The 17,120-nt window shown below is 35.0% G+C and overlaps 1 protein-coding gene across 2 annotated transcripts in view; it reads right to left on the reverse strand.

Moving 5' to 3' along the window:
* Positions 1-220: 220 nt before the first annotated feature.
* Positions 221-17,120, reverse strand: part of NTN4 (netrin 4) — a 94,703-nt gene continuing 77,803 nt past the window's right edge. The window contains exons 6-10 of one of the 2 annotated variants that reach the window (XM_019732201.2): positions 16,333-16,546; positions 15,866-15,978; positions 9,517-9,585; positions 6,840-7,010; positions 221-1,656 (exon numbers count right to left, since the gene is read on the reverse strand). In XM_019732201.2, coding sequence (XP_019587760.2) covers positions 1,520-1,656; positions 6,840-7,010; positions 9,517-9,585; positions 15,866-15,978; positions 16,333-16,546 — 704 coding nt within the window. In that variant the 3' untranslated portion in view covers positions 221-1,519. Of the gene's footprint in view, positions 1,657-6,839; positions 7,011-9,516; positions 9,586-15,865; positions 15,982-16,332; positions 16,547-17,120 lie in introns of both variants that reach the window. The other variant, XM_019732200.2, reaches the window with a different exon arrangement.

The following is a 17,120-nucleotide window of genomic DNA, read 5'->3' on the forward strand; positions in this document are numbered from 1 at the left end:
AAGTAAATGCAATATAAAAAATAAATTCAGTGCATGTGATGAAAAAGGCTACAGAAGCTAAACTCTTTTGAATTAGTATCTTTTCCAACCCCAAACCCCAGAGTAACAGTAGAAACACTAGTCCCTTGTTTGATTTTCTTAATTTAAGGAATTAGATTTGAGTTCCCTCATTAAAACCTTTAGCATCACTGAAAGAGTTGATCAGGAAATGAGACAAAAATCAGGAGATAATATTTCTTTATTACATATAAAAAAATTAACAAAGCAATATATATATATTTTTTGCAAGTCCACAGGACCTCAGGAAAAAAATATGTTCTGAATATGAAGTTAATCTTATGGCACTGTGGTTCATGTTTTGTATATTCAAGTACAGAAGAAAATATGTAGAGTGATTATGCATGGGAACAGAAGAGGAATAATAATGAAAAACTGTAATTTGGTGAACTATCACAACATACATTGTGTCAAAAATATGAGTAAATATAAATGACCATATACTGTAAATAAAGAAAAGGAGGAAACTGTTTCAATATTCAGGTTTAAATACTAAACACACAAATAAAACAAATTCTGTGTCTATAATAATTTTTGAAGTGTATACAAGTGCATTGCAAATAAATGAGCTTTTTAAAATTTAAAGTCCATTTCCTCTTTACCAAAGCATATTTCTACACTTACGATTTCTTTTCTCTTATTTTAAAACCTCTTTTTCTTCAGTTTTTTAAAAAGTTTCATCATGGCCGGTATATGTGGAATCTAACCTCTAGCCTGAACCTGGACTTCATGCAAACATATTCTTTAAGGTTGCATCTGCGCATACTTTGTCCAAGTGTTCAGAGTTAAATAGTACCACTTCCTTTGTACAGTCACTTTTGTTCACATGTAGTGGCAATGCTTCTGTTTCAGCAGGTTTTCTTACACACCCTTTTCTTTTCTTTTCTTTCTGTCCACAGCAGTCTCCAAACTTTCGTAACACAAGTGGTAGGTATTAAAGTGCTTTATACAAAGAAACACTACATGCATGTGGAGAGGTTCCATTTAACACCCCACAGACCAATGTTCACACACATCACGCAAGAGAAGGCTCTTTTTAAGAAACACCTTTTCTGATAGAAGAGTTGGGGATTCCTTAAAATCTCATTAATTACTTTAAGTAGTACAAATGTAAGTAGTAACATATCTGAAGCTGGGAAGAGTCCTTGTTACATGTTTTGCCTTTAATGGATTATTGCTAAATATACTGCTATTAAAATATTCTTAATAGTTATGAATTTCACAATCAGTTCCATAGAAAACAGGTATCAGCACAAGATTTTTCATTCCTCTTCATGCAAAAAAATATTTTTAAACATGGGCCCAAAAGAGAAAGAGAAAGGTTAGACAAGACCCATGCATTGGAACATTTCTATACATTTTGGCACTTAAAAACAATTCCAGTTTCATTTTTGAGGTCTCCTTTCCATTGTTTGTAGTTTCTACGTAGAGAAGTGCCATTATGTGCTATACACCTTTATTGCTACTTGCACTCTCTTTTTAAAATATCCATGACTTTTCTTCCAAGAGATGGTTTCCAGAGCTGGACAAAACTTTTCATATTCACAACTAGTTTCCCTGTTCTTACATCCTCATGTCCTGCTACAAGGTACTCCAAACCTAAAAGAGAACAAAAGGGATTATATAGTATCATAATTTATTGAAGCGGGGAGATGTGACTTCAGCAGTTTTATATATTCATGGTTCATGGTTTTATATATTTATGGTCCAGACAGGGAGTAACAGACAATACCAGCTGGCATTTACTAAGCGTGTACTAATTGCTTTACATGTATTATCTCATTAATCTTGAAAATAACCTTATGAAATAGGTATTGTTTTTCTTCTTGTTTTATAAATGAGGAAACTCAAGTCTTGGCAAGATGAAGAAGCTTGTTTAGTGTCTCTCAGTAGTAGCAGGACTTTAACTCAAGCTCGGGTCTGTCTGATTTTAGAACTTTATATTGGACCACCCTCTATGGTAAAGAAGTAAGGATTCCATGGGACTTAGCAGTTGACTACTACACATCAGTGTTCCTTGGGAACTCACTAAGTATTGTAGTACAGATTAAGGAGGGTTTTATAAAAGTTTAACAACCATTTGGGAAAACATATTGGAAAAGAACTGTGGATTATATAAAATAACACATATTCTCTATGTAAAGTTGATTATGTTTTTAAGAATATAGGATGTTTGTTTTACATTTGAAAAAAAAGTGGTAAGACTTGACCAGACTTTGTAATTCAAAATTCTTCTAAGGCTTCAAATTAAAAAACATTTTGGCTAACAAACACATGCACAAAATGAAAAGACAGTCTCATTATCTATATATTAATAAAAAGAAATGTGATAATCTCCCTCGGGAGATGTTTGTAGTGATATTAATATTGGTGTTTTGAAACAATTTTTATTAATATTATAGGATAGGGCAAATAAGTAATTATGTTTATAAAATTAAAATTTCCAGTGTAAGATAAAGAGATATATTTTTATTGTTTTTTTTGGGGGTACTGGAAACTATTATTTTTAAGTTATTTTTTTTCAGTTATAGTTGATAGTCAATATTATTTTATATTAGTTTCAGGTGTACAACACAGTGGTTAGACATGTATATATAATTTATGCAGTGATCCCCCCATTAGTCTAGTATGCACCTGGCACTATGCATAGTTGTTGCAACATTATTGACTATATTCTCTATGCTGAACTTTAAAGAGACATATACTTTTAAATTCAAATGAAGAGAAAACACTAGATGTTAAAATTCAATAGAAAATATCCATTTAAACTCCTGGTTTGTATGTGTATATATATATATATATATACACATACATATATATATATAATTATATTATATTTACATATAATATATATATTCTTGTTTATTCACTGAATGACCTAGAAAAAAATGTCATCCCAGTAGTAATGAACTTCTGTAAGAGACATACTGTGGTCTCTAATAACAAATCTCACTAAAAACAAAAAAAACAAGGCTTCTTGGAGAATGGCTTATTCCAGGTCCAGGGCAGGAAGATACAAGGAAGGCATGGGATATCTGATTGAACAAGGAAGCTTTCAAATATTAATGAGGATCATTTTAAAAGGATACCAGAGTCAGCAAGAAGAGGTTATAACTTATTGAAGTCGGGATAATTTGAGCACCAAGAAACATAATGGTGTGTATTGAAACACACCAAATCAACAAAAATCCATAATTCCAAAATGATATTCAAAAAAGAAAATTTCAGAGAAAAATTAATTTGTCGTCTTTTGAGGCAGGTCTTTAAAACCACTCCTTACTTTGAAATAGAAATTAAAAGGAAAGAATTTAGCATTTATCCGGCCTTTACAATAGAATTGTATTTCATGGTAACATAATAGCCCAGCTTGGAAAAGAATGTCAATTTACAGAAGAATGTCAACTAATAAATGAAGGGAATTAGAATAGAAAAACATCATTTCTCAAACTCTAATGAAATTATTGGTTCAGGAAGGGATTACCAATGGTGATAAAATCATTAAGTGAATAGTTAATGGGAAACTTGATGTTTGTATAGTGACTAAAGTAACACCACACTCATTATTTTGTAGTCTCAAAAGGGAAAACAAAACTGCCCAATGGAGAGACCATCGTTATCACTCTAACCCAAGGGTCAAGTTTAGCAACCCTGATGGTGGGTCGTTCAGGTACTATATATCTTCTAATGTGATTTAACATGAAGTACACAACATGAAATATACAACATGAAGTGGAAAGAATTCTAGTCAAAATGTTTATCTTGAATCAATCGAACTTTTCTTTAGAGATTATAGGAAATATAGGAGGCAGAGGGACAAGCTAAATGACAGCACAAGGAACCAACCGGACAAACATAGAAGGGTAGGATAAACTACAGGACAGCTGGCCCGGTTTCTTCAACAATATGTCTTCAACAACAATGAAAAGGGAACTGTACTTGAATAAAAGATATTTGAGGGACTTAAAAACCAGATACAATGTGTGGTCCTGGATTGACTACTGGCAAGGACAAACCAGCTCTATGAAACACTTTGGAATCAGTTGGGAAATTGGAACATGGTCTGTGTATTAGTGACAATAAACTAAAATTGAAGGTAAAGATCATTAACTGAATAAAGTGGGTTACAGAATGGAACATATACTAAGATTTCATTTTGGTTAAAAAATACAATATATATGTGCACAGAGAAAGGTATGGAAGGATTTGCACTAAGTAATGTTAACATCTTGGGGAGCAGAAATGTGAATTAAATTTCCCCCTAAATTTCTATAACATGCATATATTGCTTCTATAATAATAAAAAGGTTATTTAAAAGGTTATTAAAATAAATCAATCCTAAATTTAAAGATAGCTATGATGGTGTTTTCCAAAGAAGAGAACTAAAAGGAAAATATAATAATGACGTAAAGAGGTTTAACCACTGGAGAGCACAAATGTCAGATGGATTAAAAGGTATTTTAAATTCTTTAAAGGGTAACTTTAGCTCTGCATGAAAATGAATCCCAATATTTAATTAACAGACTAGTTAAAATATAATGTTCTTGATATTGTTTGTTTCATCTCTGAAATAGTAAAATTCTCATTAAAAATACAATAAATAATTTTTAGGAAACTTCAATGTTAAGTCTAGTATTTTAAATGAATTTACTTTGAAACTATAAAAAAAACAAATGTTATAGGAATTTGCCATTAATTTAAAGTATAAATATAAATTGAACTAATAAAAATGATACTGAATAAATCCATAAAATATGGAGCAGCATCAAGCCGAAAATTATCATGGAAAGCAATGTTATCTGTTGCATTGCTTCTTAGCATTTACAATTTATTTTCCTATCTCTATGCTTCCGACATCTACTTTGCTACATGCTTGAGGGCACAAATTTTATTTTATACCCATAAAAAAAGAAAATATAATATTTCAGTGCTGGTCTTGACATTCTAAAATATATGATTGATGAATGAGTAAAAGTGTGTATGAATGTAGGAACGAATGAATTTGCAGGGATGCCCATTTAGATCGCTCCTTTTCAAAAGTAGCAAAGGAAGCAAGTTGATGTGTAAGGTTTCAGAATTTTCTTATCAGCTTTCTTTGGCCTTAGCTATTGAACTTGTAAAAATGAAAAAAACAAAGTGAAATGAAAGAGTGTCTGGTTTTGCTTTGGCAGGTTCCAGTCTTTTCTTCAAAGCAAGTAAACATGTTTTCAAGAATTCTTTGAATAATTACGTTTATGTTTTCAATTGTGATGAAATCAGTTGATTCTTTGACTGTTTGGCAGGAATCTGATTAGGAAGTATAGTTCACTTCCTGGAGGGTGGCTCAGATGGTCAAAGCTTTTGTTTTTAATGTCTTGCTAAAAAACTGGGCAGATTTTTTTTTTTTTCTTTTTCTTTTGCCAAGATAGTAGAAAGTGCTTTATAGAAAGAGCCTCTGTACACAGATGGTTGGGAAAATGAACGCAGATTAATGACTATTTCCCGTATTCAAAATCTAAGATTCTGATGACCTCATTTGTTTTTTGAAACTTTATTTATTTTTAAATGAATTGTTTTCTTTTCTTTATTAACATTTAAATTGATTAAAATACTGAAGGGGTATAAAAAGGTGGGAAAGATTAGTTAATAGTAGAACTAAAATCAAGAGTTTGTATATCATTGTTCAGGTGGTTTAGGTTGGGGGGATATTTTATTGATAGTTTTTATTTTTCTCTCTCATTGATCTGTTTGTTTCTCTCAAATTTATTTATCAAAGACCACAAGTGACTTCTTACTAATATGACTGTGGTTTCCTGGACTTATATATGGAAGGCTTTATATCCAGAAGAGAAATCATGCACCTGTTTCAACAGTGCCATTAAGACACAGATGGCAACTACAGGAACAGGGAAATAGGGGATTTTTAAAAATATTATTTGTTTGCTAGAACTTACTATCTGGGAACTATGTTACTATTATTTGGGTACTAATGGTAGGTACTGGGACACTATGGTCAAAAATCTAAATCCCATCCTTAAATTTAAGGAGGGAGACAGAAAAGTAAGCAGCTTATGACACAGTATGAAGAGTATACTTGTAGAGTGTAAAGGTATGGATTCCATGCTTACTTGCTTGTCTCTACCTCTGCCATAACATTTTGAGGTGCAAATTTCACTCCATTCCAAGTTTCTCTAAGAGTCTAAAGGGTTGTTTTTTTGCTTTTTTTCTTTTCCTTTGCTTGTTTGTTTATTTCTGCTGTTTCTAGTTTGAAACCAGAATGATCATTTAATGAAAAACAAGATGATGAGAACTTGAGAGTTGTTTTCTCTCCAGGAGAAACAGATGCTTCTCATACAATAGTAAAAATGAATTCAATATTATTTGCACAGATGAAATTTTGCATTTGAACTTCCTTTGGGAGCAACTTCTACCCAGGGCACGGTAATAGGACCTAGCTTTCAGATAAAGTGTTAGTGGCAGATAAATTCATGAAAGTGCTTTCTGTGCTACTGACACCTGGAACCAATCTGAGACTTCTCTTTCAGGACAGAGGATATTATATTGCTGGATTTTAAAATATACTTTAATAGAGCACCTGGAAGAGAAATAATTTTTTTTTTTTTTTTGAGAAATAATTTTTTGATGTCAGTTCAAAGAATTCCATTTGGGTTTTCCCCAGAATTCAGATGTGAAAAGGAGAGATGCTCTTGCTGAGTTTATTTAAGTTGTGGTTCAGCGAATGTAAGACAAACAGCAAATCAGCAGAGACAAGGTAGTTTAATAACTAGAAAAGTCGAATGCTCACCAGGATTGAGGATTGGACAAGTGCAGCCTCTGTTAGTCCATGATTCTGGATATAATGTTCGCTTTCCTCGTAAAATTTTCAATTTGGTAGATTTTAAGACTTTTTTTATCTTCACATTGACCTCAGCATGAGATCCTTTATCATGAGCTGATAGAATCTTTATTTTTATCACTGTAACAACACAATTTCAAAAGTCAAAATGCATAGAATTTCGTATTACCTTCATATTATCTTTTCGCGGTTTGAACAACTTAAATATGCATTTCAGAGTACAATGGAAAAATGAATTAATGATGATGAGAATGTGGAAATTTGCTTTAACAATCATCGATTTTGCACTGGCTTCACCTCATTAATATTAATTATACTCTTCCTTCTTAGACATTTTCAACTGCTACTCATCGCCATTTGCCTACTGCAAATATAATCTTCAACACATTCAGCTATCAAATCAACATAGAAAGAAGGTGCATAGGGAGTAGAATTATATCCTGATTTTTATTTAGATTCTAACTATATTATACTCTTCTGCCTAACTGTGTATAACGTTATGACGAAGGGCAAATATTACTCCCAGGATATATTTTAAATATTCTCAAGAGATTAAATAATACTATTGATTACTTAAGCTTCCACTGGTGTAAAATGCAAGCGGAGTGGGGTTAGGGAGGCAGTTCCACGTGAGGGCAAAGCTCCAGTGTTCTATATGACTCACGAGTCTATTGTGCTCTAACATCTATGAAATGGATGCTGGGGGCGGGAATTAAGTAATGGAATAAGTTGGGGTGGGGAAGAAAGTAGACCTAAGGAACACTGGATGCACTATTCTATATTAGTAAGAGAGTTCTTATTGTCTCATCTATATCTTGATGGAAGATGGTGTGTAATGATAGAACCCTATCCTAGCTGGTCCCATATCCTGAGAACATGGCTGTCAGACAGCTGTCTTCATGGGATCACCAAATGTTAGACTTCTAAGGGGTCTTAAGAGCTCATCCAGTTTTGTTTTATGTATAAGGAGGCAAGTTTTAAGAAATGAAGTGAACTGCTCAAGTTTGCATGCCTGGTTGACTAGAGGTAGAGTTTGGATTAGAATCCTGATGAGAGCTGCATGAAGGGTACATAGCCTAGTGCCTCACACGTGGCCAAGGCTCAAGAAGTACGTTTTCTTCACTAGACTATAAGCTCAAAGAGAGCAGGGACAGTGTCTCTTCATTACGATAGCGCAGTTAAGTATTTGCTAAAGGAATAATCAAATAAATCAAGTTTTTTCCTTTAAGCCAGAGAAAGGGAGAGTGAAGGAGAAATCTTTTATCTCCAAGTATGTAGGTATGTTGCACTTAATGAGACCAAAGTATTTCATTACATTATTAAGAGCATTCAAGTTCTCGTAAGCAGAAAATAATATCATTACATTAAAAGATGCCCATGTGGTTGTTTGTAAGTTCAGTCAGAGACCTACTGAACTACGTGATAATGAAAACCAGTTGATATTTACACTGGACCGACTGACTTTGAACTAACTGGTCATTTTTTTTTTTTTTTTTTTCTGTAGATAGTAAATACCATTCCTTCTAAACGGATTTTTCTTTATTAGGTACTATGCATTTCATAAGTTTTTTTCTATTATTTAGTCAAGTTGGCAGGTTAAAGGAGGGAAATATGCACGTAATTTTAGATAAGATTTATGAGGTTTTTAACATTTACTTTTTTATCTCTTATGAGATGAAATACAATGTTATCAAGAACGTAAACACTTGGTTTTAGAAATCATGACTTAAAATTTTCTCTTCATTGTAATGCATATTTCAGGCCCTATAAAGTATGGAACAAATAAAAAGCCTAGACACAAGGATATGTTGGCAAGATAGGGTATCTTTAATACACTTAATAGCAAACATAAAGCTATTTAGAATTTGAAGATAGCAACAGTATTTAAGGAAGTGATAGTTTTCTTTGTCTATGTGCTACATTTTCCTGTTATTTGAGAGAGAGAGCAGTTTCTAGACAGAGAGGACAGGGAAGAAACTCAGGCAGACAGCTCCTCTCAGTACCTCAAAAATATATATCCTTTGCTCCCTCCCAACCATTTACTGAGCATTTAGTACATGCAAGGTAATGTGCTATGTGCTTTTCCAAAATCTCATTTCATGGGGAAGGTAACATCGTCCGTATTTTACAGATAAGGAAGTCTGGAGAGGTTAAGTTACCCACTCACTAAACCAAAAATCAGACCCGTATAGGTCTGAGACCGATGCCTGAGCACTTAATCTCTATGAAATACTGCTTTCAACTGATTTCTGCTTAGTGTTACCTGATAAACTGCCACAGGAATCATTCAAGTGACTAGAGACTTCCCTTTTAGATAGATTACTGAGATAAGAAGCATCTATCAGAAAGGTTTATGTACCATGGATTTTTCTTTTTGTTCTTTGCTTCTTCTCCTCATAGGAGGATACCCTTGCCTTTGCTCTACAAGCCTCTTGCCCTCACCAATCAATGCCATCTGTATTAGGAAAATCTAGGCCAAGGCCAGATTACTGTGTTTAGTATTATTGTATAAGACTAATGCTTTGATTTAGTGGGGATGTTATACACTAGGTGTTCCATTTCCTAGAACACTCTTTGTACTTAGTCTGAATAGAATCTTAGAGGCATTCAAAGACTTCAGACTTACCATATGAATATTTCATTCCACAGAATGCCTTGGAGTTTCCTAACACTTGCTCCTTGCATTCACATTTACCTACAGAAATTAAATGAAAAAAGGTGTTAGTTATTTAAAGGAACAATAACAAAAAAAGAAACAGCAAGTAAATCTAGGTAGCATAACGCTTTAAGGCTTGAGTGAGTCATATAATTCATACCTACTAAGGAAGCATGAAAAGTCATTAAAGAGATAGAGTCACTTTCTGAATTGAACTATCTATTATCCAATAAAGTATTGACCTAAGAGAAATATAGAAATGTAGAAACAGTGATATATTTTAATGCTTGTAATTGATGTTGTGATATAGTCCAGTATTAGTAGCCCATGCTAATGGAAAGGAACAACTGAATGGATTACCTATGGAAGAGACAATTATCTTTTTATAATTTTTATAATGTTCACCAAAGTAAAATAACTGGGCAGTCCTTTGAAGGTAATGCCATCTAATTTAAAAGTATTTATGAGCACCTATGGTATGCAGGACATGATGCTATGTACTTCAGAGTATATAAAGATGAACAAGACACAATTCTTGTCTTAAGGGTTACAATTCAGTAAGATGAGGACAGCAAGTACATAAACAGTGGTAAGGGTTCTAAGACAGGTACAATACACTTGGGTGGGAAAGTCACATGCTTGGGGGGATGGGAAAAGTCTTCATGGCTGAAGAAGGATTTGAAATGGACTTTGAAGAATAAGTAGGATACTTTATACCAACAGTTAAAATCATGTATTACAAATATGTGTGAGAGATTTGCCAGACCTTGTGGAAGACTTTCAAAATGCCTCTGTACATAGTCTATATATAGTATTCTCATATTTATGTATCTGTTTCCTCTCTAGTCTGTGATCCTTGAGGACACTGGTTATGTCTTATTCACCTTTATATTCCTAGAGCCCAGAATGGATAGGATTTTGATTCTTACTGATTTAACAGTTAGATATAATTCCCTCACCCATCCCCTCTTGCCTGCATGCATTGCATTTCACAGGCACTGAGTGGTAATAATGGCAGGTAACATGTACTGAGTATTTACTGTATGTCAGGCACTATTTTAACTGTTTTATATTTATTTACTCATATAAGATTCTAACATAGTAGAAATTTGACAGGAATATGGAGATAAAAGAGTGAGCAAACAAATATAAGAGAGAAAAAGCAGAGTGTATTCATGGAAGAGTCAGCGATTCTGTTTATCCTGGATACAGATTGAATAATGAATAGTAGAAGGTATCATGGGGACCTTGAGTGAGAAGCAATTAGGGCCTGAATTTAATTTGTTAAATAAAGGGGAATTTTCAAAGCTATTATCTTAAAGAAGTTACATGAATTAAAAAATATACATATATATGAAAATTAATCTGGCATTACCATATCAAAAGTATTGGAATGGAGAGAAAATGGAGGCAGGGATCAATTACAAAACCAGTGAAACTGATAACAGCAACAGGAACCAAACTGAGTGTCAACTACAGACCATAATCCATATAAGGAATTTTATCCCTATAATCTTTAATATTTATAATAACTGTATGAGGTAGGTAGTATTTAAAAATGAAGGCTCAGAGCAGTTTATTAGCTTGTTCAAGGTAGCATTGCTAACAAGTAGAAAAGCCAGTTTTTAAGCCTGGGTTTGGGAGAATCTGAAGCCCCTGATCTTTCCCCTACACTGTCTCTCTAAGACAGATGGATTGTGGGTCTGAGAGGTGGCTACGGATCTAGATAGGGAGAAATATCAAGGGAAGCTGGAGAGTTGGGGTCTACAAATTTTGTCAATGGATTGGATGAGGTCAATGGAAGAGGAAACACAAAAATGGACTTGAAGTTTTCAGCTCAGATGACAGACAATTTAGCAGAAATTGGGAAGTTAGGAGGAGAGCATTCAGGGGTGTATAATTTAAGGGTTTTTTTGGTAGCAATCAGTTGTCTCACTTAATTATTGAAAGGATATGGAGTAGCTCATAGAAAGGAGAAGAAGCTAAGGAACCGGAACTCTGAAAGGACAAGAATCAGGAGAGCGCCAGAGATCTAGGAACTATTGGGTCGTCTCTTTCATGGCTTTCCCCACTGGAATCATGAACGCCAATCATTTTCAGACTTTGTCACTTTAAGCTCAAGATTTAAATCCCAGGGACAGAACACCTGATTGGCCTCTCCAGAACTATTAAATTGGGGAAGAATGGTTCCTCAAAGAACACATTGGGTTGAGTTGCCACAGAAATAGCAGGAAAGAAGAGGAAATGGGTCTGATCAGGCAAAAACACACCAGAGGTCTAGTACGAGGAGAATATAATGGATTAGAGATGCTGACAGAACATCCAAATGGAAATGAGAGTATGATCCTGGTGAGACTGGATAGGTAGACATAGCAATGTGGGAAACAGTGACATATTGGCTCTAACGAAAGCTTGTCTAGAAATCAGAGAATGAGATTTGCAAGTAGAAAAATCACAGTGGAATTAGGTAGTGAGAAAGAGAAATCAAAGGTACTTAAAATGAGATGTTGTGTGATCTGTTAAATAATATTGCTTATAATCTAAACATAGCAGAGAGGATTACTCAATCAGAAATTGTAGTAACTTAAGTGGAGAGCTCACTGCCTTGGAAAGTTCCACTAAAGCAGGAGAGCATGGCCAATACCATGCTGTAAAACTTAATGAAACTCCACATGGCATATATTGTTCCTCAGTGTAATGTTCTTCTCTTTAGTCCTTCATCCTGTAAGAACATACGTAGGTCTGTTATTGGAAGACCTTTCTTTGGCTGCTTTCCAGTGCTCTCTTTTCATAAGAAATCAGATATTAAAATTTGTTTTTGAATGGATCTTTGTTGATCAGGCTACAGCCCAGATGTGTTTTGTTAAAAGAAATCTGAAAGAGGAGGAAAACCTGTTTAGAGACACTGGGTATTAGGATGAGAGAGAGAGAGAGAGAGAGAGAGAGAGAGAGAGAGAGAGAGAGAGAGAATTGTTTACAGTTCTTTGGTACTAGTTAGAGCCAGTTTTGTTGTATAGAAGTGAAATTGTACATCTGATGTTCTCTACCTCACAAGAAGTGGTAGGAACTAAGAGTATCTTATTGGTATAGGATATTACCTTCCTAGTCATGGAAATGTGTGGTAGGGAAATAGGTGGGTAGGCACATGTATTTGAGAATGCACCCCGGTGCTTAGGAAACTGATTATCACTTTTTTGTTGAAAAGAGGGGCCCAGGAGTACTATTCTCCACCCAGTGAGAGTATTGCTGTTTAGAAGGAAACTGAACAATGTCTTCCTCGATCTGGAGCTCACCCAGATTAATTTCAGCGGCTCTCCAGGGACATCACAGACCTAACAGCTGCTGTGTACGTGAGAGTCTGGAGTCATTCTGCTGCCAGCACGTTATGGGCTTAATTCGTGTGCTGCCAGCTCCCTGGTAACATGATGCCTGGCTCAACGAAGGTCCTAAAAACTTGATTTTTATAGATTGGCTTAGCAGACAAAGTTGGAGAATTATGAAAATCATTGTTTTAGAAAAATAGAAGGAAACTTGCAAAAGTGGTTATTAATATCGTAGAATTCAGATAATGTAGCATGGAACCCAAAAAATTAATGGGAAAGATTTTTTCTTTTCCGAGTATGCAAAAGATAAATATGATAATGTCACATTGCCTTATTTCCCACCTTATTTCTGTTGTGAATTAAAATGAAACCATTAGGAAAATGGTCATAAGACTATGTTAAGTGAAAAAAAACAACAACAACCCCATGATATGGAATTACAAATGCCAGTGTTTATCAGATTTGGGTTTCTGATTCTTGAAGGGTCCATAAGTTCTTTAAGAGAATGTATTTAAATTGTGGTTTCTTACTCTGCTCTAGCCACACTGGGCTCCTTGCTGTTTCCTGAATAAGCCAGGCCTAGTCCCACTTCAGGGCTTTTGTACTTGATGTGTCTTCTGCCTAAACTCTCTTCCCTCTGTTATCTGTAAGCTCACCCCCTTACCTCCTTCAGGCATTGTTCTCAAATGTCACCTAGGACTTTCCCTGATCCCCCTATTTAAAAGTATGGCCCTCCTAAGCACTTCTTATTCCCAACCCCTGCTTTATTTCTCTATTACACTAAACATCATTACATTTTTAAAAATATTTTTCTTACTTGTTTATTACCTGCCTTCCTCTGCAAGAATATAGACTCCTGAAAGCTCAGATTTTTGTCTGTTTTGCTCAGGTATTACATTTACAGCACTGGCACACCGTATGGGTACTCAACAAATGTTTGTTGGATTAATGAATTAATTCATAAAGAACTTCTACAAATTAGTAAGAAAATTGCAAATAGGAAGTTCACAAAAAAAAGGAAAACTGACTGGCTAAGAAACCATGAAAAGTTACCAAACCTGTTAATAATCAGGAAAATGCAATTTTAAATGGCGCGATACTATTTTATACCCACCAGGTTAGTAAAAATTGACAAGTTTGATAACATTAACTTTAGAAGTCCAATAACTATTAAATGAGTTAAACTGTGGCTGGGTTGATGAGGTAGAATAGTGAGTGTTTGGCCCGTTGTATGTGCTATATAAAAGTTTGTTAAGTAAATACAGAGTATTAATGAGGATGTGGAGAAACAGAATGTCATACTTTGCTGGTGGAATGCAAATCTGTACAACCACTTCAAGGAGCTATTTGGCAATATGTGGTAAATTGACAATAAGCACACCCGTGACCCAGCAGTGTCTAGGTTGTACCTTACGGCAAAGGTCGGTGAACATTTTCTGTAAAGGGACAGATGATAAATATTTTAGGCTTCGTGAGCCAAGAGACCAAATTAAAGATGTTATGCAGGTGCTTATATAACCATTTAAAGTGTAATCATTTAACCCTTAGAGCAGGTAGCTTGCAGGCTGTAACAAAACAGATGGCAGGCCAGATTTGGCTTGAGGACCTCAGTTTGCCAGCCTCTGCTCTAGCGACACTCCTCAAGAGCTCAGTCACATAAGAGAACATTCATGGTAGCATTACATATAACAGTGAAAAACTGGGAATTGGAAATATCCTAAATGGCAAACAACAAGATAAAAAAAGTTTATTCATAGAACGGATAAACTAAAAAATGTACATATTCAGATCAAAAAATAATTTTGAAAGGGTAGGTAAGTCATTATGTTAATGACATTAAAATATATATATACCGTAAGACCAAGGAAGGGAATGATAAACACCAAAATTCAGGTTAGTGGTTATTCTATGGAGTAGGGGAGACTAGTAAGCTTGTGGATTGGTGCACTGGGGGCTCAATTGTATCTGTTAACACTTTAAAATTTAAATCAGAATATGAAACAATATGTCAAAGTGTAAGATTTGGTAACTCTAGAAGGTGTGTATATGGGTTTTCATATAACATTTTTGGCATTTGTAATGTTTAATAATAAAACATATTTTAAACTTATTTTCAGTTTAATTTGGATTATTTTAGTGAGCACTTTACAACCAAACACTGACACAAGATTCTATGCCCACATCTATGTTTGTGTTAAGAAGCAAATTGGTGCTAAATAGAACCATGTGATTTTCCTACAAGCAAAGAATAGAGTCAGGGTGAACACAGAAATTGTGTTCCCACCAATATCATGCCAGGTTCTTCAAATAAAACAACAGATAAACGTCATAGGAAAATTGAGTCAGAGGAAACAGTAGTATAGACTGGGAAATTCAAAGAACCATATTTTTGTGTTTTGGCTTCAGTGAAAAACTTATTTTTCATATTTAATTAATGTTAATTTGAATTTTATTAGTTTTTATCATTTGGCTTATATTTAGTTTGTAAAGTTATTTTTGTTTTCTAGTAGTGAAAAAGGTATAAAACCTAAGGAGTTCACAGCTAGCTTTTACTTTGTACATATTAAGTTACACTAGGTAAGGATATTTGTCCTTTAAATGGATCTGTACATTTCCTAATCTGATACCCTCAGTTAGCTCTCAATTGTGTAAAACAGTATATTTTAGGGAAAAGGAAACACACCAAAGTAGTAACAGTGAGGTAATGAGATTTGGGTGACATTTTTTTTTTTTTAATGTGATGTTTTGCATTTTCCAAATTTTCTATACTAATTACTTATGTTACTCTAATAATAAAAAAATAAACAAAAGTTTGTTAAAATACCCCTTAGTTATGTTTAACAGTTTTCTATTTACAGGGGTCATTACTTTATTAAACCTCAGAACTTAAGAGTTCCCATGTTAGAATCCAAAAGCTGTTCTCTGGTTTGTTATGAATCACAGTCAGCCAGGACCATCCCCGGAAACACGAGACCCGGTGACACCTATCATCTCACCTGAATGTCGAAGCGCAGAAAACCCTTGCTCGTCCTCCCACTCCCAGGTCGGCTTGCTCTCATTGTGCGTGGAATGGAAGTCAGGGATTTCATGGTACCATTCTAGGTCTGTGCTGCTAATAAAACAGAAAACGATGAAGAACTCAAGGAGTTTCTCAGCTCTTCAATGAGACGGATTTATTTATTGAGATCTAAGCCTTATCAGTCACCTTCCCATCCTTTCACATTTCAGCGTTTTAAGGGCCTATTGTCAAGAAGAATAATTTATTTTGCAAAATGAACTAGATCATCTCTAGAATCTTGCAAGAACAAAGGACTTGACTCTGCAACGTGACAAAAATTCTTTAAAAAGATGTGCAAAAGACATCTTTGCTCCACCAATGGCATGCAAGTTTTTCCAAATCACTATCAGATCTCCAAAAGAATCTGAAAGACACATCCCTGAGCAAAGAGCCATGCGCACTCACCTGCTGATGCAGTCTCCTGTGAGAGGGTCGCAGCTCCCTGCGCAGTCACAGGGCCTGCAGCCGTAGTCGCCAAAGCCCCAGTATCCCACCATACACCTGTCACAACGTGGCCCTGCCACCCCAGGCTTGCAAGGGCAGTCACCATTGCTGGGGTCACAGAAAGTCACTGAGCTGAAAGGTAGGACAGCTGATCCAACCGGATGGCAGGAGCACACTACAACAGAGAGAACACACAAGAGCTGATGAGTTACTAGATTACCTGTGGGGATGCAGCCTGGCAATCCCAAAGTTGCTTCCCTTCACCACACGGCGTATCTCTGAGGCTCCTCCATTAGCCAGTTGGTACATGCTTGGAGAATCAATGTCAGTTTATAGATGCGAAGATAAAACCAGAAAAGCCTATCTGCTGTAAAATGAACCACACAATTTATTCTAAAATTGAAGGCACTAAACATGAATGGATTTTGGTTGGGATGATTAGAACAAATCAGCAAAGAAGACAAAGAAGGAGCAATTTGTGAGAAAGGAAAAAATCTTGAGTGTGTTATTCTGGAAGCCAAAGTTTCAAAGAGATAGGACAACATCAACTGTGTCAAACGCTGAGAGGGCCAAGGTGAGGAATGGGAGTGGATTATTGCGTTTGACAGCACGAAGGCCACTGGTGTCCTGGATAGAAACAGTCCCAGTGTGATATTAGTGGCAAACCTAACTGAAGAGGACTTGGGTGAGAATGGTTGTAGACGAAGTTGAGCATAAGAACAGACAGCTCTTCTGAGATTTTTCCATCA

The sequence above is a fragment of the Rhinolophus sinicus genome, linkage group LG02, assembly GCF_036562045.2.
Source record: "Rhinolophus sinicus isolate RSC01 linkage group LG02, ASM3656204v1, whole genome shotgun sequence".
Classification (NCBI taxonomy): Eukaryota; Metazoa; Chordata; class Mammalia; order Chiroptera; family Rhinolophidae; genus Rhinolophus; species Rhinolophus sinicus.